The sequence below is a fragment of the Rhinatrema bivittatum genome, chromosome 8 (genome assembly GCF_901001135.1).
Source record: "Rhinatrema bivittatum chromosome 8, aRhiBiv1.1, whole genome shotgun sequence".
NCBI classification, from domain to species: domain Eukaryota; kingdom Metazoa; phylum Chordata; class Amphibia; order Gymnophiona; family Rhinatrematidae; genus Rhinatrema; species Rhinatrema bivittatum.
This window is the reverse complement of record NC_042622.1, coordinates 149,531,722-149,554,952: the sequence shown is the minus strand read 5'-3', so window position 1 is coordinate 149,554,952 and position 23,231 is coordinate 149,531,722. Positions and strand designations below refer to the sequence as shown.

General features: G+C 41.2%; 1 protein-coding gene across 2 annotated transcripts in view; it reads right to left on the bottom strand.

Annotated features, from left to right (window-relative positions):
• Positions 1–22,512, bottom strand: part of FAM166A (family with sequence similarity 166 member A) — a 183,327-nt gene extending 160,815 nt beyond the window's left edge. For both annotated transcript variants that reach the window (XM_029611906.1, XM_029611907.1), the window contains exon 1: positions 22,414–22,512. In XM_029611906.1, the coding sequence (XP_029467766.1) occupies positions 22,414–22,469 (56 nt within the window). In that variant the 5' untranslated portion in view covers positions 22,470–22,512. The remainder of the gene's footprint in view (positions 1–22,413) is intronic.
• Between the last annotated feature and the right edge of the window lie 719 nt (positions 22,513–23,231).

The following is a 23,231-nucleotide window of genomic DNA, read 5'->3' as shown; positions in this document are numbered from 1 at the left end:
GACTGAACGTACAAACCGGACTCTGAAGACCTTCCTGCGCTCCTTTGTAAACGAAAGACAAGACGATTGGGACAAACTTCTCCCATGGGCGGAATTTTCATACAACAATCATACACACTCCACTACAGGAAGTTCTCCCTTCTTATCTGTCTATGGGAAGCAACTTCGGCCGCCCTTGCCCTCGCCTGAACCCAGTGCACTGCCAGCAGTGCAACTCTCTGCCCGCCAGCTACTTGCCCTCTGGACATCTATCCAAAAGAAGATGCAAAGAGCTGCCCTTGCTGCCAAAAGATGGGCAGACAGCCACCATCAGACAGCACCAGTCTACCTCCCTGGGGACTGTGTTTGGCTGAGTACAAAGAATCTACAACTTTGGATTCCTTCCCGCAGACTCGCCCCCAGATTCTGTGGACCATTCCGCATTGCCGAGCAAGTAGGAGCAGTTTCCTATCGCTTGCGCTTACCCTCCTCGATGCATGTGCACAATGTCTTCCATGTGTCGCTTTTAAAGCCTCTCATCCTCTCCAGGTACCATCCCCAAGCTCCCGAATCTGCAGATCCTTCCGTGCCAGGAGACACCACCGACCAAGTCCGGGAGGTTCTAGATGTCAGATTCCATCAACGTCGCTGGGAGTACCTCATCGCCTGGGAAGGTTGTGGATCCGAGGACAACACATGGGAGCCAGCCCGCAACATCCTTGATAAGGACTTATTGAAAGCCTTCCATCAAGACCACCCAGGTAAACCCGGGCCTGCTAAGAGGGGGCGTAAGAAGGGGGTACTGTTGTGGTCCCAGTCGTGGCAACTGCGACTAGGCCCTTACCTCCTTGGTCCCGGCCCATCTCCGAGGGTCTGCGGCCTGTTTCGTGGCATCCCTGCGGGGGGGGGGGGGGGGGGGGAGGCCGCCGAGAAGCCCTGCCTGGACACCTTCTCCCTAGGCGCGTGTGCGCGTGCAATCCGCGCTTTTGAAGGCCATTTCCCGCCACTGGAAGCTCCGCCCTATCCATGACATCAGACGCCGCGGCCTATGTAAGGCCGCCGCAGAGCCCAGGACTTTGCCTTGCAACGGGGTTCCTTGCGGTTCTCTGTTGCTCCGTGCCCCGGAGTGTGCTATTGCATTAGCGACTCCGTTCCTGCCTGAGACTTGTTTCACTCCGTGCCCAAGTCTTGCTTCTGTCTGGCTTGCTTGAGTAACCTGTTCTGCTTCAGTTCCAGCTTGGTTCCAGTAGCCAGTCCTGCTTCAGTTCCTGTCTGGTTCCAGTAGTAGGGATGTAAATCTGGCTTCAGACGATTGAAAATATCGGACGATATTTTCAAAATCGTCAGAAATCGGGGGCTCCCGAGAAGAGAACCCCATGATTTTGTTCCTGGGGTTCTCTTATCATTTTGGGGGAGGGCTGGAAAAACGGCACACCAAAACAATCCCTAAACCCACCCCGACCCTTTAAAACTGTTCCCTTAGCTTCCCTCACCCCCCCCAAAACTTTTTACAAGTACCTGGTGGTCCAGTGGGGGTCCCGGGAGCCATCTCCTGCTCTCGGGCCGTCGGCTGCCACTAATCAAAATGGCACCGATGGCCCTTTGCCCTTACCATGTGACAAGGTATCCGTGCCATTGGCTGGCCCCTGTCACATGGTAGGAGCACTGGATGGCCCGCGGCATTTTTAAAGATGGCGCCGGCCGTCCATTACTCGGGCACAGCCAATAAACAAAACCGCGATCGGGCCGCACAAAAAAATAATTAACGATGTGAATCGGAACCGGAATCGGAATCGATTCCGGTTCCGATTCACATCTCTATCCAGTAGCCAGTCCTGCTTCAGTTCCTGTCTGGTTCCAGTAGCCAGTCCTGCTTCAGTTCCTGTCTAGTTCCAGGAGCCAGTTCTGCTTCAGCTCCTGTCTGGTTCCAGTAGCCAGCCCTGCTTCAGTTCCTGCTTGCTTCGGTCCCAGCCTGCTCCAGTTCCTGCCTGACTCCTGATCCTTGCCTGCCTGCTCCACCTCCAGCTTCCGTGATCTCCTAAGTCCCAGTGGCCGGGCTCCTCCCGGGGGAGTACCGGCTTCCAGGGTGAATCACCTAAGTCCCAGCAGCTGGGCTCCTACGGGCTCCTCCCGGTGGAGTACCGGCTTCCAGGGTGAAGCTCACGTCCAGCTCCTGCCTGGTATCCGCCTCCCGACCTGTCACTCACCAGAGACTATAGTACACCTCTCCCCAGTCTCTCACAGGTCAGCCCAAGGGTCCACTAAACAGTTCACTCACAACACTTATAACAAAATATCTAATATTGAGCAAGCTCAAAAATCTGTTTATAGCAAAGGATGCTTCTTTAAAAATTATTCTTGACAATTATGTTTACATTGTTCCATCTTAAAGGAAAAAGTGACTTAAACCTGGGTTGGCTGAGGGGAATATCTCTCTGCAAAAAGCAGAAGTTAAAACTGATTCATGTAAAAATGCAGAAAGAGACACTTTGGATCTTTGCAAAAAGACACAATTTTCCTGAGACACTGTGCCGAGTGTCCATTACCCCAAAGCCTGCAATCTGGGGACTCCAACCCCAGTTACCAGGTTTCATAGCCTGGAATCACTCTTTCCAAGTCCTTCTCCTCCAGCACAGGAAGGACTCAAACACCCTGTGCTGCACGGTGAGGGAGGCACCAATTACCAGGTGCACTGAGACGAGGACTCAAACCCCACCTTTCCCAGAAGAGGACTTGAACCTCAACATAGAAACATAGAAATGATGGCAGAAGAGGATCAATGGTCCATCCAGTTTGCCAGTAAACTTATGGTAGTTTGTGCTATGCCGTGTAGGTTACCCCATGCTTATGTTCCCCAGACCATAAAAGTCAGGGCTCTCGTTGGTTACTGTTGAATCCAGTTCCCATTTACCCCCCCTCCCCCATGCTTATCTGTTTCCCACACTAGCCCTCGTTGAATCCAATTCCCTGTTATGCCTTGCTGTTGAAGCAGAGAGCAATGTTTGAGTTGCATCAAAATAACAGACTTATTGGTTAAGGGTAGTAACCACTGCATCAGCAAGTTACCCCCATACTTGTTTCTCCAGACCGTAAAAGTCGGGGCCCTTGGTTGCTGAACAAATCTAATTCCCCTTTTTCCCCCTAACGTTGAAGCAGAGAGCAATGATGGAGTTCCATTTAAGAGTATTGAGGATTATTGGTTAAGGATAATAACCACCACACCATCAAGTTACTCCATGCATTCTTTTCTTCATGTCCAATCTTTAGCCTTTAGGGTTCCACAGTATTTATTCCATGTCCTTTTGAATTCTTTCACTGTTTTGGTTTTCACCACCTCCTCCGGAAGGGCATTCCAGGCATGCACTACCCTCTCAGTAAAGAAATATTTTCTGACGTTGGTTCTGAGGCATCCTCCTTGGAGTTTCACTTCATGACCCCTAGTTCTACTGTTTTCTTTCCAACAGAAAATGTTTGATGTTTGCACATCATTAAAACCTTTTAGGTATCTGAAAATCTGTATCATATCACCCTGCACCTCCTCTCTTCCGGTATGTGCATATTCATATCCTTCAGTCTCTCCTCATAGGTTTTTGTGATACTGACCCCCACACCATTTTGGTAGCCCTTGTCTGGATCGCCTCCATCCTGTCTCTATCCCTTTTGAGATACGGTTTCCAGAACTGAACACAGTACTCCAGGTGAGGACTCAATAAGGACCTATACAAGGGCATCACCACCTCCAGTTTCTTACTGGTTATTCCTCTATCTGTGCAGCCCAGCATTCTTCTGGCTTTAGCTATCACCTTGTCACATTGCATTGCCATCTTCAGGTTGCCAGAAACTAGCACCCCAAGAGCCCTGATTAATGTTAGTAGGAGAGTCAAATATAAAGGTTAAAAGAAGTGGACCTAACAGCCAGCCCTGTGGGACTCAGCCTACTAAAAGTTTTGGATCGAAGAGTTTAAATCTCCAGCTCATTTGATAAGTATGGTCCAAGAGGAATGACTTGAACAAGGACAGTACAATTCCTTCAGGCCCAATCTCAGAGAGACATTGAATAAATAGCTGTTGGTCAATAGTATCGATGGCAGTGCTCATATCGATAAAGATGATAAGCAAATTGACCTTATCCTAATCTTGTTAGTTAAGGCCACCATGCACATTCAGTGCTATGACCCTGACAAAAATCTGATTGTCTAGAGTGAAAAGCATTAGTGTTGTCAAACAAATTATTCAGTTGGCACACCCTATCTTCTCAACAACCTTGATCACAAATAGAAGATTGGAGACTAGTAGAAAGTGATTGATGTCAGTGGAATCCATAGAGTCCTTATTGAGAAAGTAGCAAACCCTAATCTTTTTCAGTGAAGATGGGACATGGCCCCTAACAAGGCTAGAGTTCACCATGGAAGCTAAACATTTGAAAAGACCCAGGTTGGGGTTTTTAGCAAATTTTGTGGGCATGGGGAGCAAGGAAAAGTTTGATTCCATAGTGCACAACATCTGATTATACCATATGATGTACTTGAATTTAATGAGGAGAATTTGCTAATCAGAATTTGCTAGTATAGAGCTTGTGTTCACTTTTTTTCTACCTGTTATACCATTCTTCCAAGAGGGGAATGAGAAGAAGAAAATTCATTCCAAATTTTGGCAACTTTTTCATCAAAGTAGACAGTAAAAGAGCTGTGAACAACCTATTAGTCCTTTAGTTCTGTTGGAAAACTTTAAAAGATGATTCTCTGCTAAATGTATCTGCTTGGACAGGTATTTCTATTTTGCATATTTAATTTTCATATGATTGCATTCATAGTGATCTTATAGTATTTTTGTTTCTGCTATTTCTTCTTGAAATAGTGCACTTGCCTTTATTAAATTTAGTCCTGGAAAAAAACCTAGTCTGAAAAGATTCAGGTTTAATGGATTGCTGTTTGATAGGGGAAGCCCTATCAAACAGCAAAAATAGCATTCCTTGTGTCAGCCTGGTTATCTGAGTACCATCAAGAAAGTCATCTGGGAATTGGAGGAGGTCAGCTGACAATGATTCAAGACTGATAAGAACATAAGAACATAAGAACATGCCATGCTGGGTCAGACCAAGGGTCCATCAAGCCCAGCATCCTGTTTCCAACAGAGGCCAAAACCAGGCCACAAGAACCTGGCAATTACTCAAACACTAAGAAGATCCCATGCTACTGATGCAATTAATAGCAGTGGCTATTCCCTAAGTAAAATTGATTAATAGCCATTAATGGACTTCTCCTCCAAGAACTTATCCAAACCTTTTTGAACCCAGCTACACTAACTGCACTAACCACATCCTCTGGCAACAAATTCCAGAGCTTTATTGTGCGTTGAGTGAAAAAGAATTTCTCCGATTAGTCTTAAATGTGCTACTTGCTAACTTCATGGAATGCCCCTTAGTCCTTCTATTATTCGAAAGTGAAAATAACCGAGTCACATCTACTCGTTCAAGACCTCTCATGATCTTAAAGACCTCTATCATATCCCCCCTCAGCCGTCTCTTCTCCAAGCTGAACAGCCCTAATCTCTTCAGCCTTTCCTCATAGGGAAGCTGTTCCATCCCTTTATCATTTTGGTTGCCCTTCTCTGTACCTTCTCCATCGCAACTATATCTTTTTTGAGATGCGGCGCCCAGAATTGTACACAGTATTCAAGGTGTGGTCTCACCATGGAGCGATATAGAGGCATTATGACATTTTCCGTTCTATTAACCATTCCCTTCCTAATAATTCCTAACATTCTATTTGCTTTTTTGACTGCTGCAGCACACTGAGCTGACGATTTTAAAGTATTATCCACTATGATGCCTAGATCTTTTTCCTGGGTGGTAGCTCCTAATATGGATATGATAACATATCCTATATATTGTTAAAGATTTACATAGTAACGACAGCAGATAAAGACCAAATGGTCCATACAGTCTGCCCCGCAAGTTTCTTACGGTAGTAACTGCTGCTCTGTGCAGGTTACCCCCATGTTTTTGTTAAGGGTAGTAACTGCTGCTTCATACAGATTATTTCATGTGTCTGTTAAGGGTAGTAATTGCCACTCTGTGCAGGTTACCCCAAAGTCCTATGTTAAGGGTAGCAATATTTACAATCAAAACCAAGTAACTGTCAAACCTATAACAAAATTACTGCTAGCAACTTCAGGGCTGGAGCTGAAGTAAGTTGCACACGCCGGCCGACATACGGGGCACGAGTCATTGGGACAGCGTATAATGGCGCCGTCCCGGCATGTCCCCAGTCCCGCTCTTCACCTCAGCCCGCCCCTTTGAAGAGGCCTGGCACTTGTGCGTGTACCGGGGTTTATGCGCATGGCGGTGCCACTTTGAAAATGTGCGCAGCGCGCACAAGGCCCAACCACGCGTGTAAACCCTGGATTTTATGCACACAGGTCTATTAAAATCCGGCCTAATAAATAAACTATGTCAATACCAAAACAAGAGGGAATTTCTAACAGTCTAAAAAATGACACTATACCAGTTTTGTTCTTAAATGTATCAGCAAGCCTGATGGTGACTCAAAAATGTGTGGTCACCCAGTCTATTCAATCATCCACCTTAGTGTAATATTTTATTGATACTCACAAAAATAAAATATTAGTACAATATAAGAACATAAGAAATTGCCATACTGGGTCAGACCAAGGGTTCATCAAGCCCAGCATCCTGTTTCCAACATTGGCCAATCCAAGCTACAAGTACCTCACAAGTACCAAAAACATTAAGTAGATCCCATGCTACTGATGCCAGTAATAGCAGTGGCTATTCTCTAAGACAACTTGATTAATAGCAGTTAATGGACTTCTCCATGAACTTATCCAAACCTTTTTTAAACCCAGCTACATTAACTGCACTAATCACATCCTCTGGCAACAAATTCAAGAGCTTTTCTCTGATTAGTTTTAAATGTGCTACTTGCTAACTTCATGGAGTGCCCCCTAGTCCTTCCATTATCCGAAAGAGTAAATAACTGATTCACATTTACCTGTTCTAGACCTCTCATGATTTTAAAGACCTCTATCATATCCCCTCTCAGCCATCTCTTCTCCAAGCTGAAAAGTCCTAACCTCTTTAGTACTCATGGTACTGTCTCACCATGAAGCGATACAGAGGCATTATGACACGTTCCGTTTTATTCACCATTCCCTTCCTAACGATTCTTAATATTGTTTGCTTTTTTGACTGCTGCAGCACATTGAGCTGACAATTTCAATGTATTATCCACTATGATGCCTAGATCTTTTTCCTGGGTGGTAGCTCCTAATATGGAACCTAACATCCTGTAACTGCAGCATGGATTATTTTTCCCTATATGCATTACTTTGCAGTTGTCCACATTAAATTTCATCTGCCATTTGGATGCCCAATCTTCCAGTCATGCAAGGTCCTCCAGCAATTTATCACAATCTGCTTGTGATTTAACTACTCTGAATAATTTTGAATCATCTGCAAATTTGATTACCTCACTCATTGTATTTCTTTCCAGATCACTTATAAATATATTGAAAAGCACTGGTCCAAGTACAGATCCCTGAGGCACTCCACTGTTTACCCTTTTCCACTGAGAAAATTGACTATTTAGTCCTACTCTCTGTTTCCTGTCTTTCAACCAGTTTGTAATCTACGAAAGGACACCAACTCCTATCCCATGACATTTTAGTTTCCTTAGAAGCCTCTCATGAGGGACTTTGTCAAACACCTTCTGAAAATCCAAATACACTACATCTACTGGCTCACCTTTATCCATATGTTTATTAGCCCCTTCAAAAAAATGAAGCAGATTTGTGAGGCAAGACTTGCCATGCTGACTGTATTCCATTAAACCATGACTTTCTATGTGCTCTGTGATTTTGAAATTTAGAATAGTTACCACTATTTTTCCTGGCACTGAAGTCAGGCTCACTAGTCTATGGTTTCCTGGATCGCCCCTGGAGCCCTTTTTAAATATTGGGTTACATTGGCCACCCTCCAGTCTTCAGGTACAATGGATGATTTTAATGATAGGTTACAAATTTTAACTAATAGATCTGAAATTTCATTTTTTAGTTCCTTCAGAACCCTGGGGTACAAACCATCTGGTCCAGGTGATTTGCTACTCTTTAGCTTGTCAATCTGACCTACTACATATTCCAGGTTCATAGTGATTTGGTTCAGTTCATCTGAATCATCATCCTTGAAAACCATCTCTGGAACTGGTATCTCCCCAACATCCTCATTAGTAAACACAGAAGCAAAGAATTAATTTAGTCTTTCTGCAATGGTCTTATCTTCCCTAAGAGCCGCTTTAACCCCTCAGTCATCTAATGGTCCAACCAACTCCCTCACAGGTTTCTTGCTTTGGATATATTTTTTAAAGTTTTTATTATGAGTTTTTGCCTCTACGGCCAACTTCATTTCAAATTCTTTCTTAGCCTGCGTTATCAATGTTTTATACTTAACTTGACAATGCTTATGCTTTTTCCTATTTTCTTCAGATAGATCCTTTTTCCAATTTTTGAATGAAGATCTTTTGGCTAAAATAGCCTCTTTCACCTCACATTTTAATCATGCCGGTAATCATTTTGCCTTCCTCCCACCTTTCTTAATGTAATGCAAGGAATACATCTGGATTGTGCTTCTAAGATTGCATTTTTAAACAATGTCCACACCTGTTGTACATTTTTAACCTTTGCAGCTGCATCTTTCAGTTTTTTTCTAACTATTTTACGCATTTTATCAAAGTTTCCCTTTTGAAAATGTATTTTAGAGCTGTAGATTTACATATTGTCCCCCTTCCAGTCGTTAGTTCAAATTTGATCATGTTATGATCACTATTGCCAAGTGGACCCACCACCATTATAACTCTCTCACCAATTAAATCTAACATAGCTCCCTCTCTCATTGGTTCCTGAACCAATTGCTCCATGAAGCAGTCATTTATTCTATCCAGGAATTTTATGTCTCTAGCATGTCCTGATATTACATTTATCTAGTCAATATTGGGGTAATTGAAATCTCAACAAACAAAGTGGAAACAAAAAATATGTTTAGGTCTAGCCTTAGAAGGTGTCAGCAAGCCTGACGTTATATAACTTCAAGAGAAACCAACCAGTCTTATAATCATTCACCTTCAAAAAATGTTTTTAATTCAAAAAAACTTTTTTTTTTGTATTTATATATTAGTATAAAATTGTCCTCTGGCTTCAGAGTATGTCAAAAATAGACTCTTTAGTAACATTCACAAACAGCCCAACACGGCCGGTGTTTCTCAGGGGCATGCGAACATCTTTAAACATGGAGTCTTAACCTAAAGATAATAATAGTACCATTATAGGAATTCACCAATAATGAAGATGAAAAAGTACTTATCTTGATGTCAAAAGGCTACCATCTCAAAATGGACACTGTGTCTCGACCAACTCTTCACAGGAAACGGAGGAACTGAAGCCGAGGCTTGCATCTCTTTAAATGTCAACCTCTCGTAATAATTAAGATCATAAAATCTAAGCTGCATTTATTTAGTACAGCATTCCAGTCAGACATAAATTCGGCATCTTCCTTATACAAATGAGGTTCTTTAAAAATGCGAAGACCTTGTGGGATACGTTGGACATGGCAGTATTCTAGTAGAGTGTCTGCATGTAGTGTCGTGAGAACAGAACAGAATGGTGTATCAATTTTTGTAGAGTGAACAGTTGTAAGTCTGATGAAGAAGACGAGTTCAAGAATGATGAAAAGGAATATGGTTTATCCAGTAATGCCTGTAGATCAGCGTCATAAAAACTGAGAGTCTTTAGAGGAATAATGGCTTCAGATTCCATGACTCCTTCTAAGGCTAGACCTAAACATATTTTTGGTTTCCACTTTGTTTGTTGCGATTTAATTGGTGTGGTTAACCACTGACTCCCTTTGATCAAATCGTGTATCACTATACCGAGTCATGGAATCTGAAGCCATTATTCCTCTAAAGACTCTCAGTTTTTATGACGCTGATCTACAGGCATTACTGGATAAGCCATCTTCCTTTTCATCATCCTCGGACTAGTCTTCTTCATTGGACTTACAGCTGTTCACTCTACAAAAATTGATATGCCGTTCTGTTCTGTTCGCATGACACTACATGCAGACACTCTACTAGACACCTTCTAAGGCTAGACCTAAACATATTTTTGGTTTCCACTTTGTTTGTTGCGATTTAATTGGTGTGGTTAACCACTGACTCCCTTTGATCAAGCTGGGTAATTGAAATCTCCCATTATTACTGTACTGCTAAATTGGTTAGCTTCCCTGATCTCTCTTAGCATTTCATCATCTGTCTGATCATTTCGGCCAGGTGGACAACAATATACTCCTATCACTATACTCTTACCCAACACACATGGGATTTCTACTCACATAGATTCTACTGAAGCCAAAGAATTATAATCAGATGCTTTAGTTGGGTTCTTTGCATGAATATTGAAATTGCCATGAATTATCATAAGATAAGATTTGCTATACTGGATTAGACATAAGGGCACCAATCACTCCTCAGCACCAAGGGTTCACCATTACCAAATCCTCTGCCAATATTGCAATTCTCCAGCAATGAATTCCAGAGTTTAATTATTGCATAGAATAAAAAAAAATATTTTTTCTATCTTTGTCTTAAATGTATTACCTAGTCTTTGTACTTTTTGAAAGAATGAACAACGAATTCATATGTATCCATTCCATTCCACTGCGTTATTTTATAAACCTGTATCTATATCCACTCATCCGTCTTTTCTCCAAGCTGAAGAGTGCTAAGCTCTTTTGTCTTTCCTCATAAGGGAATCATTTCTCCCCTTTATCATTTTGGTTACCCTTCTCTGTACCCTTTTTAAGTCTATCTTTATTAAGATGTGGTGATTAGAATTGTACACAAAATATTCAAGGTGCAGTTGTACCATGGAGTGATATAAAGGTATTATGATATTCTCTGTTATATTCATTACATATTTCATAATCAGTGTGATTGACTCATTGAGAGATTGAATGGTTATAAAATCAGCAGGAGGTTGAGGCTGGCACCAGATTCCATGCAAAGGAACTGTGAAAAAATTAATATAATAACTTTCCTAACCTTGATCCTTGAGGAGATGCCCCCAATCACAATCCAGTGGGAGCACTGAGAAGAGAGGATCACCTTGCTGGTGGCTGAAGAGAGTCGGGTAAGTACTGCTTTGGGAAATTTTAGAACTTAAAGCACGCAGCTTGCCAACTCCCACCCTTAACAGCTGACAGCAACATCGTCTGCTAAAGAGATCTGAGGCAGGCTCAGGGCAAGTAAAATAAGGGAGAAGAGAAGTGATTTCTTTTGATTTTCTCAGTGTTTTCACCGGTGACACACCCCCCTGTGACATCATCATTCTTTAATTTAAAAAAGAATCCTTACAGAGACGTTGCATGCAGCTTGCCAACTCCCAGCCTTAACAGCTGACAGCAACATCGTCTGCTAAAGAGATCTGAGGCAGGTCCAGGGCAAATAAAATAAGGGAGAAGAGAAGTGATTTCTTTTGATTTTCTCAGCATCTTCACCGGTGACACCCCCCCCCCGTGCCATCAGCATTCTTTAATTTAAAAAAGAAACCTTACAGAGGCATTGCACGCCGGGTGTCATGCGCCGAAGGGTCACGACAAAGGGGCTTACCCCTTTGTGCACCCCTTCGTGCAACTCGCAGTGCAAGATTTAATAATTGATCATCAACAATATTTTGTTTAAGTTTTCTTTTGCCATATTTATTTTATTGTTATTGAAGTATTTTAATAATTTATTTGATAGTAGTTTGCTCATATTTCCCTTGCTCACATTATTACCTCACTATTGAATATATTTAATTATTACGTTATAACTAATGCATAATAATATGTTTGTTTCCTCATTTAATTCCCTTTATATACCCTGCCTTCCCTTCCATAGAGTATCACCGTATTACAAACGAATTGTTAATTCCAGTCACCCTATTTACAACCAATGGGGTAGATTTTAAAACCCCTGCGCGCGTAAATCCGGGTGGATTTACGCGCGCAGGGGTTTCGTAAAAGGGGCAGGAGGGGGGCGTGCCCGAGGAGTGTGTCCGGGCTTCGTAAAAGGGGTGGGAGGGGGCGTGCCTGAGGGGCGTGTCTGGGGTGGGTCTAGGGGCAGGCCGGGAGGGTGGTCCCGAGTCCCCCGGCACTGCAGCCTGTGCCGGGGGATGCCGGGGCAGCGTGCGCAAGTTACGCCTGCTTCAAGCAGACGTAACTTGCCCAACAAAGGTGGGGGGGGGGAAGGGAGGGGAAAGGCGGGGAAGGTGGGAGGATGCGGAGGGAACGGAGGCAGGCTGCATGGCTCGGCGCATGCAGGCTGCCGATTTTGCGCAGCCTTGCGCGCGCCAACCCCGGATTTTATAAGATACGCGTGGCTACGCAGAGATTTAGATTTAAATAAGCTTATTGGTATATGCTCCTCCAGGCTGTCTTAATAAAAATCCAGATGCTCTGATTGAAATCATTTCTTCATCCATTAATTCCAATTTCCCTACAATTATATTAGGTTATTTTAATCTTCACATGGATAAATCTCCTCTGTTACCTTCAGCAGAACTTTTCCTTAACACCCTAATGGCTATGGGCTTTAAACAATTAGTCAAATCCCCAACTCAAAAATCAGGACATATTTTAGATCTTATATTTATCAATAACAAAATATCTCTCATCTCTCCCCCTTCTACCACCTCTATTCCTTGGTCTGATCATAAATTAATTAAAACTAAATTACAAGTAGACTACTCTTATCTCCATTCCCACAATAAGGTTAAACGCATTAAATTTATCAAATCTTATTCTAGTGATATCCTAGAAAAAAAAAACTCTTCCAGAGTCTCTTAAAGAATTAAATATTTCAGATACCTTATCTGCAGTGAATTCCTGGTTTAAAATTAATACAGAAACAGCTAAAATTATTTGCCCTTCCATTTTAAAAGAAATAAAAACTTCAATAAAACATAAATCACCATGGTTTAATATCGATTTAAAAAATAAAAAACGTCTGTTACGGCATGCTGAGAAAGCTTGGAGAAAAAATCCCACAAGTCAACTACATGATAGATACAAAACTCTACTTTACATCTATTCTACAGACATTAATACGGCCAAAAGAAATTATTATTCTAAAAGAATACACGAATATCAATTTAATCCAAAAATTATTTTTGATTATGTATCCAAACTGACCCTCCCTATTAATTATGACCCATATAATAATAAACCTTCAATGTCTTGTCATGAATTTGCTAACTATCTTAAAGACAAAATATCAAAGCTTGTCCCAATAAATTCTCCTTGTAATTCTGATTTGTCATCACCCTCATCTTCTATTACTCCAATTTGGTCTCAATTGGAGACCATTGCCTCTTCCGAAGTGGAATCCATCCTCCATAAAATTAATCCAGCGGCACACCCATTAGATCCTATTCCTATAAAATCCCTAAAGCTAATTCCTAACTGTCTAGCTAGACCCATCACAGATATTATCAACCTTTCTCTCGTACAAGGTTTCCTCCCAAATTCACTTAAGTGTGCAGTTGTTAAACCAATTCTAAAAAAGCCTCATTTAGATCCATCAATTTTAGCTAATTACAGACCCATTTCCATTTTACCTTTCCTTAGTAAAATTACTGAAAAAGTAGTTAATTTACAATTTACGGAATTCTTAGAAAATAATAATACTCTACTACTGGCCCAACATGCCTTCAAGAAAGGACATAGCACTGAAACACTTCTTTTATCTTGATTCTCTTAGACATCTCTGCTGCATTTGACTCAGTCGACCATAAGTTACTACTCCATAGATTAGTATAGATTGGTATAAATGGTAATGTACTGAAATGGTTTCAGTCTTTTCTTTCTAATCGTTCCTTCAAGGTATCGTACAACAACAATACTTCGGATCTCTCATCTCTCCCACTAGGTGTCCCTCAAGGTTCATCCCTTTCTCCTACCCTTTTCAACATTTACATGCTTCCATTATGTCACTATCTGAATAAATTAGGCCTCTCATACTTCCTTTATGCGGATGATGTCCAAATTTTGTTACCTATTAAAGATAACATCAACAGTACATTGTCACAATGGGAACTATATCTATTGGATATTAACAATATTTTATCTCAAATGGCGCTATCACTCAATCATAACAAAACAGAGTTTCTTCTTCTCTCCAAGAAGTTATCACCACCACCTATAGATCCATCAGTATCCCCTAATTATAGAATATCCACGTCAGTTAGGGACCTTGGAATTACCTTAGATAAAGAACTTAATTTCAAAGTTCACATCAAACATCTAATTAAAGAAGATTTGTATAAACTTCAAATTCTGAGAAAACTGAAGCCTTTACTGCATCCCCCAGACTTTAGAACAGTACTGCAATCCTTAATTTTTGCAAAATTGGACTATTGCAACTCCATCTTAATAGGATTCCCTGCTTCCACAATTAAACCTCTTCAACTGCTTCAAAATGCTGCCGCTAGATCCTTATCAAATTGTAGAAAATTTGAACACATCACTCCAATCTTGCACCAATTATATTGGCTTCCCATCACTTTTAGATCGCAGTATAAGATAATTATGCTTATTCACAAAGCGTTATACAATGATTACTCATCTTGGTTACAGAAATCACTATATCAATGTATTTCTACTAGAAGGCTTCGTTCAACAGACACTGGGTTACTCACTATTCCCACCAGCAAAAAAATTCTCAAAACAGTTACTATAAACCGGGCCCCTTCTATGATTGGTCCTACTCTATGGAACTCCCTACCATCGCGACTAAGGATCGACCCTTCTACACCTACCTTTAGAAAAAATCTCAAAACATGGCTTTTTATCAAAGCTTTCCCCCAACAAATACAATAGATTACATCCCCTTAGCTATGGTTTTTTCCTTTTATTTTTGCGATATATTGAAATTTGTGTGACAATGATAGGTTATTGCTTTATATAGATCTATTTTTAATCTATAGGTTTTTTGGGGGTTTGTTTTTTTTTTACGATGTTTCTTAGTTCCATACGTTATGTTTTTGAACTGTTTTACTGTATTATGTCCTCAATAGTTTTTGATGACAATTTGTTTCAATGTAAACTGATGTGATATTTTGAATTGAATGTCGGTATAAAAAAAGCAAATATATAAATAAATAACTTTAAAGGTTTGGGAAGAATTAACTATTGGGATATATTCTTTAGTGTGTTTGTATGTCTGTGTTAAATAGCTAGTCAGAAGCAGGCAAAAGCCAGGAGTTTGTGTGTTTGTATTTTCCTTCCTCCCATCCCTCTCCCACCTACCCCTAGCTCATCCTTTGATTTATAGGCAGGAGACATTTTCTATTAAAAAATAATAATAATCAGCCCTTGAACTTAAACTCAGGATTACCCCAGGACTTATCAAGAGTTTAATCATCCCCTTTTAGGTTACTACCAGATAAATAATGAATACACTAATACATTTAAAGGACTCTAATTGTATGCATTCCTACTTCTATAACAACCTAAACTTAACTAAGAGTTGAACAAAATTAAGATGAAGGCAGCAGTTCAGCAACAAGAGGGGGACCTTCCAGGTTTTTGTATCAAGTGTCACATGTATGATTTTTAACCCACCCATGAGAGGTTGTATGGGTGCACCTGGTGCAAAGAGTTCCTGTCTCTCAGAGAATGAGTCCAATCTCTGGAGGCTAGAATAGCAGCCCTGGAGGAGTTGAGACAGACAGAGAGGTTTACAGATGAAACCTTCAGGGACATAGTAGCCAAATCCCAACTCCAGTCTGGCACCCTGGTGCTGCCTTGGAGGAGGAAGGTCTCCTGGTCAGAAAGCATCAACCTGGTTCGGTAGGAAATGATCCTGTAACAAGGATCTGCTCCCCAGATGATTCATTGTCCTCTTGCACTGAGGATGTGTCTCCCAGGGCTACTGCCCAGGAGGGAAGGGTTAGGTCAGCCGTCATAGTTGGTGATATGATTATTAGCCACCAGCTGGGTGGCTGGTGGGCATGAGTATCGCCTGGTAACATGCCTACCTGGTGTAAAGGTGGCAGACCTCACACATTACCTAGACAGGGTTTTAGACAGTGTTGGAGAGGAGCTAGTTGTTGTGGGTCATGTGGGCACCAATGACATAAGAAAATGTGGGAGGGAGGTTCAGGAAGCCCAATTTAGACTGTTAGGTAGAAAGCTGAAATCCAGAACCTCCAGAGTAGCATTCTCTGAACTGCTCCCTGTTCCACTCACAGATCCCCAGAGGCAGGCAGAGCTCTGGAGTCTCAATACATGGATGAGACAATGGTGCAAGGAAGAGTGATTCAGTTTTGTAAGGAAGTGGGCTGCACCTTAACCAGGGTGGAACTAGGCTGCTGGTGCTAACCTTTAAAAAGAAGATAGAGCAGCTTTTAAACTAGAAAAAAGGGAAAAGCCAACAGTTGCTCAGCAGAGCATGTTCAGAAAGAGATATCTTCGAAGGATACTAATGAAGCATTAGAGTTAGGGCATCCCAACAGAGAGGTTCCAGTAATAAGAAAAGTAGTCCATGTGCCTATAACTAAAGAATCACCTGAGCTAAAAGATTCCAAATTATCCCTGTTAACTGAAAAGCAGACTGTTAATACAAACAAAAAACACACTTTGAAATTTTTTTTTTATGCTAATGCAAGAAGTCTAAGAAGTAGGATGGGAGAGTTAGAGTGTATAGCCGTGAATGATCACATAGACTTTATTGGCATCTCAGAGAAATGGTGGAAGGAGGATAACCAATGGGACAGTGCTATAACAGGGTACAAATTATATCGCAATGATAGAGAAGAGCATATTGGTGGTGGGATGGCGATTTATGTCCGGTATGGCACAAAGTCCAACAGGATAAAGATCCTGCAAGAGACTAAATGTACAATTGAATCTTTATGGGTAGAAATCTCTTGTGAGTTGGAGAAGAGTACAGAGATAGGAGTATACTACAGTTCACCTGGCAAAAATGATGAGATGGACAGTGAAATGGTAAGAGAAATTAGGGAAGCTAACCAAATTGGTAGTGCAGTAATAATGGGAGATTTCAATTACCCCAATATTGACTGGATAAATGTAACATCAGGACAAGCTAGAGAGATAAAGTTCTTGGATGGAATAAATGACAGTTTTATGGAGCAATTAGTTCAGGAACCAACAAGAGAGGGAGAAATTTTAGATCTAATTCTCAGAGGAGCACAGGATTTGGTGAGAGAGGTAATAATGGTGTGGCTGCTTGGCCATAGTGATCATAACGTGATCAAATTTGATTAATGACTGCAAGGGGGCAATAAGTAAATCCATGGCTCTAGCTCTAAACTTTCGAAAAGGAAACTTTGATAAAATGTATTTTATTTATGTTCGGCTTTTCAGCACTTCAAAGTGTACATCAAAGCAGATTACATCCAGGCACTATATCCCCACAGGGCTTTCAATCTAATTTTATATCTGAGGCAACAGAGGGTAAAGTGACTTGCCCAAGGTCACAAGGAGCGACAGTGGGATTTGAAGGCTGGTTTCCTTTGGTTGTAGCCCATTGCTTTATCACTAGGCTACTCCTCCACGCCACATGAGAAAAATAGTTAAAAAAAACCAACCTGAAACGTGCAGCCTCAAAGTTAAGAGTGTGCAACAGGTGTGGACACTGTAAAAATACCATTTTAGAAGTGCAGTCCAGAGATATTCCATGCATTAAGAAAGGCGGAAGGAAGGTCAAATGATTGTGGATGGTTAAAAAATGACATGAAAGAGGCAATTTTAGCCAAAAGATCTTCATTCATAAATTGGAAGAACGATTCATCAGCAAAAAATAAGATAAAGCATAAGCATTGGCAAGTTTAATATAAGACATTGACAAGACAAGCTAAGAGAGAATTTGAAAAGAAGTTGGCCACCTAGGCAAAAACTCATAATAAAAACTTTTTAAAATATATCAGAAGCAGAAAGCCTGCGAGGGAGTCGGTTGGACTGTTAGATGATAGAGGGGTTAAAGGAGCATTTAGCGAAGATAATGCCATCACGGAAAGACTAAACAAATTCTTTGCTTCAGAATTTACTGAAGATGATGTTGAGGAGATACCTGTTCCGGAGATGTTTCAGATGAACTGAACCAAATCACTGTGAACCTGGAAGATGTAGTAGGCCAGGTTGAGAAACTGAAGAGTAGTAAATCACCGGGACCAGATGGTATACACCCCAGAGTTCTGAAAGAACTAAAAAAATGAAATTTCAGACCTATTTCAATTAATTTGTAAGCTATCATTAAAATCATCCATTGTACCTTAAGACTGGAAAGTAGTCAATGTAACCCTGATGTTTAAAAGGGGCTCCAGGGTGAACCAGGAAACTATAGACCGGGGAGCCTGACTTCAGTGCCTGGAAAAATCATGGAACTGTTATAAAGAATAAAATCACAGAACATTTAGATAGACATGGTTTAATGATACACAGCCAGCATGGATTTACCCAAGGGAAATCTTGCCTCATAAATGTCCATTTTTTTGAAGGGGTGAATAAACATGTGGACAAAGGTGAACCAATAGATGTGGTGTATTTGGATTTTCAGAAGGCGTTTAACAAATTCATTCATGAGATGCTTCTAAAAAAATTAAAAACTCATGGGATAGGAGGAGACTTCCTTATGTGGATTGCAAACTGGTTAAAAGACAGGAAACAGAGAAAAGGTTTAAATGGTCTGTTTTCAGAGACGAAAAAGTAAAAAGTGGAGTGCCTCAGGGATCTGTACTTGAATCGGTGCTTTTTAATATATATATATATATATATATATATATATATATATATATATATATATATATATATATATATATATTTATTTATTTATTTATTTATTAACTTTTATTTACCGACATTCGTGAAGCACATCATGCCGGTTTACAAAGAACTCAGGAGGGAGATACAATGAAACAATATAACAATATAATATAATATAACAATAAAACATTATAACAAAGTGAACAAATAAAACAGTACAGAAAAAAAATGAAGCCATGGGAGCCGAATTGAGGGGGGGGGAAAAGGGGGGGAGGGGAGGGGGAGGGTGGGCAAGGGGTAGGAGGGGAAGGGGAAAGCATAGTTAGAAGGAGGTAAGGGGAGAATACAAAAAGAATAGGGTGAGACTATGTACAGGAGAACTGTATAGGTGTCATTTAACTACGTAGAATTATGGAGACATCGAAAGTTGGGGAAGGCGGTAAAACTGGGAAATAGTTACTTCAGAGGGTGTAAAAAAAAGGGGGGGTGGAGGGGGGGGGAAATAAGGGAAGGGTGGCGGCCGGGTGACGCGGAAACGAAAGGGTGACAGGGGGCAGGGAGGAGAAAGGGATAAGACAGGCGGGAGGAGGGTGAGAGGTGGCCGGGCCGAGCGGAAACTGAAAGGGGGGGGGGCAGGGGGGAGCTAGGGGGAGAAATTACGTTTGGTTTGCGTCATGGTTTGCGTCAGGGTAGGCCTGTCGGAAAAGCCATGTCTTGACTCCTTTCTTGAAGTTGTGAAAGGATGTCTCTTGGCGTATATATTATATATATATATATATATATATATATATATATATATATATATATAATATATATATATATATATATATTATATATATATATATAAATGATCTGGAAAGGGGTACGAGTGAGGTGATCAAATTTGCGGATGACACAAAATTATGTAGAATAGTTAAATCTCTAGCAGAGAACCATTCAATGCACTAAAACATTTAAGAAACAATTAAAGACCTTGGGGTAGATTTTAAAAGGCTGCGTGCGAGCGTACATGTGCGCGTGCTACCCGGCACACACATGTACACCCGATTTTATAACTTGTGCGAATGTTATAAATTCAGGGGTCGGCGCACGCAAGGGGGTGCACAATTGTGTACCTTGCGTGCGCCGAGCCACGCTGCCTTCCCCCGTTCCCTCCCCCTAACCTTTCCACCCCTTCCCCTAACCTTTCCCCCTCTAGCTCTAATCTAACCACCCCCCAAAATCGTTATCTTATCTTTTGTGCCTGCCGGCACGCGATCCTTCGACACAGCGGCAATGGCCACTGTGTCGGAGGCCTCTGGCCCCTCCCCCGCCCCTTTAGTAAAGCCCCGGGACTTGCGCGAGTCGCCGGGTCCATTTTTATTGTGTTTAGAGATGATTTTAAGATTGTTTCTTGATTGTTTAAGATGATTTAACTAAATTGCAATGAAAAATTATTTTGTTTTTAATAATTTAGAACATATTTTTTGTTTGTATAAGATGGTTGTTGATTTTATTATGTATGTTATTTTGTTAGCCATTTAGGGATTATTCATAAGCAACCTATAAATGAATAAGCCATAACCATAAACCATGTTATCTGAGTACTGAATATGGTCCTCTTATTGTCTATGGGCACCCACAGTTTAAATATGGCCCTAACCCAAGAGATCCACCTGCTCAAATCATCCTCAGTGTAGGCCAAACTGTCCAAAACTAATAACAGGGCCTTCTCCTGCGTGGACACCAACCTGTGGAATGTTGTCTCAAAGGTAATAGTCATCAAGGATTACTTAGGTTTCAGGAAACACAGCACAGCATTGCTATATGGTTCCATCTTTCCAGTTGTTATCTCAAAAACTAGTGACCCTTCAGCACCATATTGACCTTTATCCAGAACTGTCCCTGGCCTGAACATATTCTAAGTGTTGTGTCCCAAATTACATTAAAACTAAGATCATCTCTCCCCTCACCACCTAATTCTACACTTCCAATTGCTCCTCCTCTCCCTGGCCTGCCCAAATTCACCTGTAATCCTACTTAGAGTTACTGATATGTTTCTAGAAGATTTCTGGAGGGTTCTTGCTCTTCAGGTTTAATGAGATATGAGGAAGAGGTCAGTGAATTCTGTGTAAGGGCAGAGCTCTTGCAATCCGCAAGCCTCCTCTCTATTAAGGAAGAGTGCAAAGGGGACTATAGAGAGCCTGTTGGTTCAAAGGATGATGTATTAAATGTAGGAGATAAGAAACTAGAGGAGGTAGCTTCCCTCCATGGGGAATGGGTTGGGTTTAGTAAGCGTCTATATAAGATGGCTCCAGGCATCTGTTAGGTGTTGTCTTGTGAGTCCTGAGGCATCCAAAGATTGCTGAAGCAAGGAACAGGAAAGATGCCAAGCCGAGGAAAAGGTTTTTAGTAGCCTACTAGAGAGGTGACACCCTATGAAATACAGGGGTAAAATCTTTGTCTGGGAAAGCTCCAACTCATTGAACTATTTTATTTATGAATGATATTGCCCCATGGGCCTTGGGGCTGAAGTGTTGTGTGAAACTGTGAATAGGATTCCTCTTGCTCAGAGAAGAGTGAGACTATATTGAATCTGTTTCATTTATTGTGGGACTGTATCCAGATATTCAATTTAAGACTTTACCATTTTTCTGCTGTCTGTATCCCTTTGGATTTACAAATAAATGACATTTTGAACCAACATTGGTGTTGTCATTGGACTATGTTGAGCTGTAGGTAAGTCTTCCACTGGGCCTCCCAGAGTCAGTCTGGTTCCCATTGGCGATCTCTGGTGGATTTTATCCTATCCCAGGGCTATATCAGTGGCACTCACCTTCCTCTGTAGTCTCTGAAGGTATTCCCCAAGGAAAGGGGAGTTAGATACTGGTTTATGCTCTACCCAACTTAATTGATAATCACATTATTTGTAAATCTTTCATTTGTATAGATGTACAAATAATAGTTTGATGTGATGGTATATAAAACAATACGCAAATTAATGGAAGCTCTACTGACCAAGCAGATGTGATGCAGTAGTTGGAGAAGATTGCTAGATGACTCATTAGGGATAGGCTGAGCCATTCCTGGTTTTACCCCATTATATCTCTGGACATTATCTAAGTGAAGATGATCTCAAAATCTATAGATACAATGGAGTCAATCTGTCTCTGATGATGGAACATCATGATAATCCTAGGATAGAGGCCAGAGTTAGTTATAAATCTCTGTATCTACCATTCCTGTCATTCACTGTCACTTAATTTAAAATGAGATATGCATCTTCTGCCATTTTAAATTGCTGCGCCAGCATATTTCAGTGAATGTGGTTTTGCAGGCAGGCCAGACTCATAGTACTGTATTATGATTTGTTTCATCTACCTCTAATAATAGTACATGGGCTGTGACCAAAAAGGTGCACATATTTATTTCAAAACATAAAGAAATTGGGTCAAAAAATGAAATGAGAATGGGACTAAGACTACCACATAGTGAAGAACAGAGCCAAGAAACTGAAAAGATGATCCTTTGTGGACAGTGGTGCATCTGCAGATCATGTGGCGCTGCTGCTTCTTCAGTGGAATCTGGATTCCACTCTGTATGTGTGCCATAGGACTTACCCAGGGATGTAATAAGGATCGGATGAGAAGAGGTTGCTTTTCTGAGCGCGTATCATCCCAGCATCCTGAGCTGTGGCATCTTTTGCTCCTTAAGTCTGAGAAGAGCCAGAAGTAGTGTGGGCAGCAATGAACCAGCAGTTACCAAGCAACCATTGTGAAGAAGAGACAGGAAACAACATCAGTATCAATCATAAATTAATCTCTCTGGCTCCACTGCATCACTGTGAGCTTAGTTTCATTTTAATTTCCTATTAAAAAGGGGGGAAACCAGAAGCAAAAATATTTAATTTTCCCTCTCTGCAGGAGAATATTGTGGGTCCTGTGATACTTAAACTGTGAAGAAGATAGAAGGACTATTGTCCCTTGATGACCATAGAACCAATAAGATTAGGTGACTGAGATCCCCCTTGGCTTACTTAGGACAACTTTCCAATGTTTAAAAATTTTTTTGGCTGTGTCTTTTGCTCCTTCTCTGTTTGGGCTTTCAGCTCAGTCCAGGGGTTTTCCCCATTTTAACCTGATTCATTGAGCTGAGATGAATGTAGCTGTGAGCTGGATATTCACTTGACATATATCTTCTTAAATGTTGTTGCTAAAAGTTGCATTTATTTATTTGGGGGAATGGGCAAACAAGAAGGAAGAGGCATTTCATAGTTCAACAGAAATTTTCCTGTCCACATCCCGCTTGGCAAGTTGGCATGGCTAGTAAATCGGAGCCACGTCATTTAACCATTGTCACCAAGATCAGCCAGTCCAAATGTATCCCCAATTCAAGGTGTTTGCTGAATTTTGCAGGAACCATGCTCAATCCCAGGGCG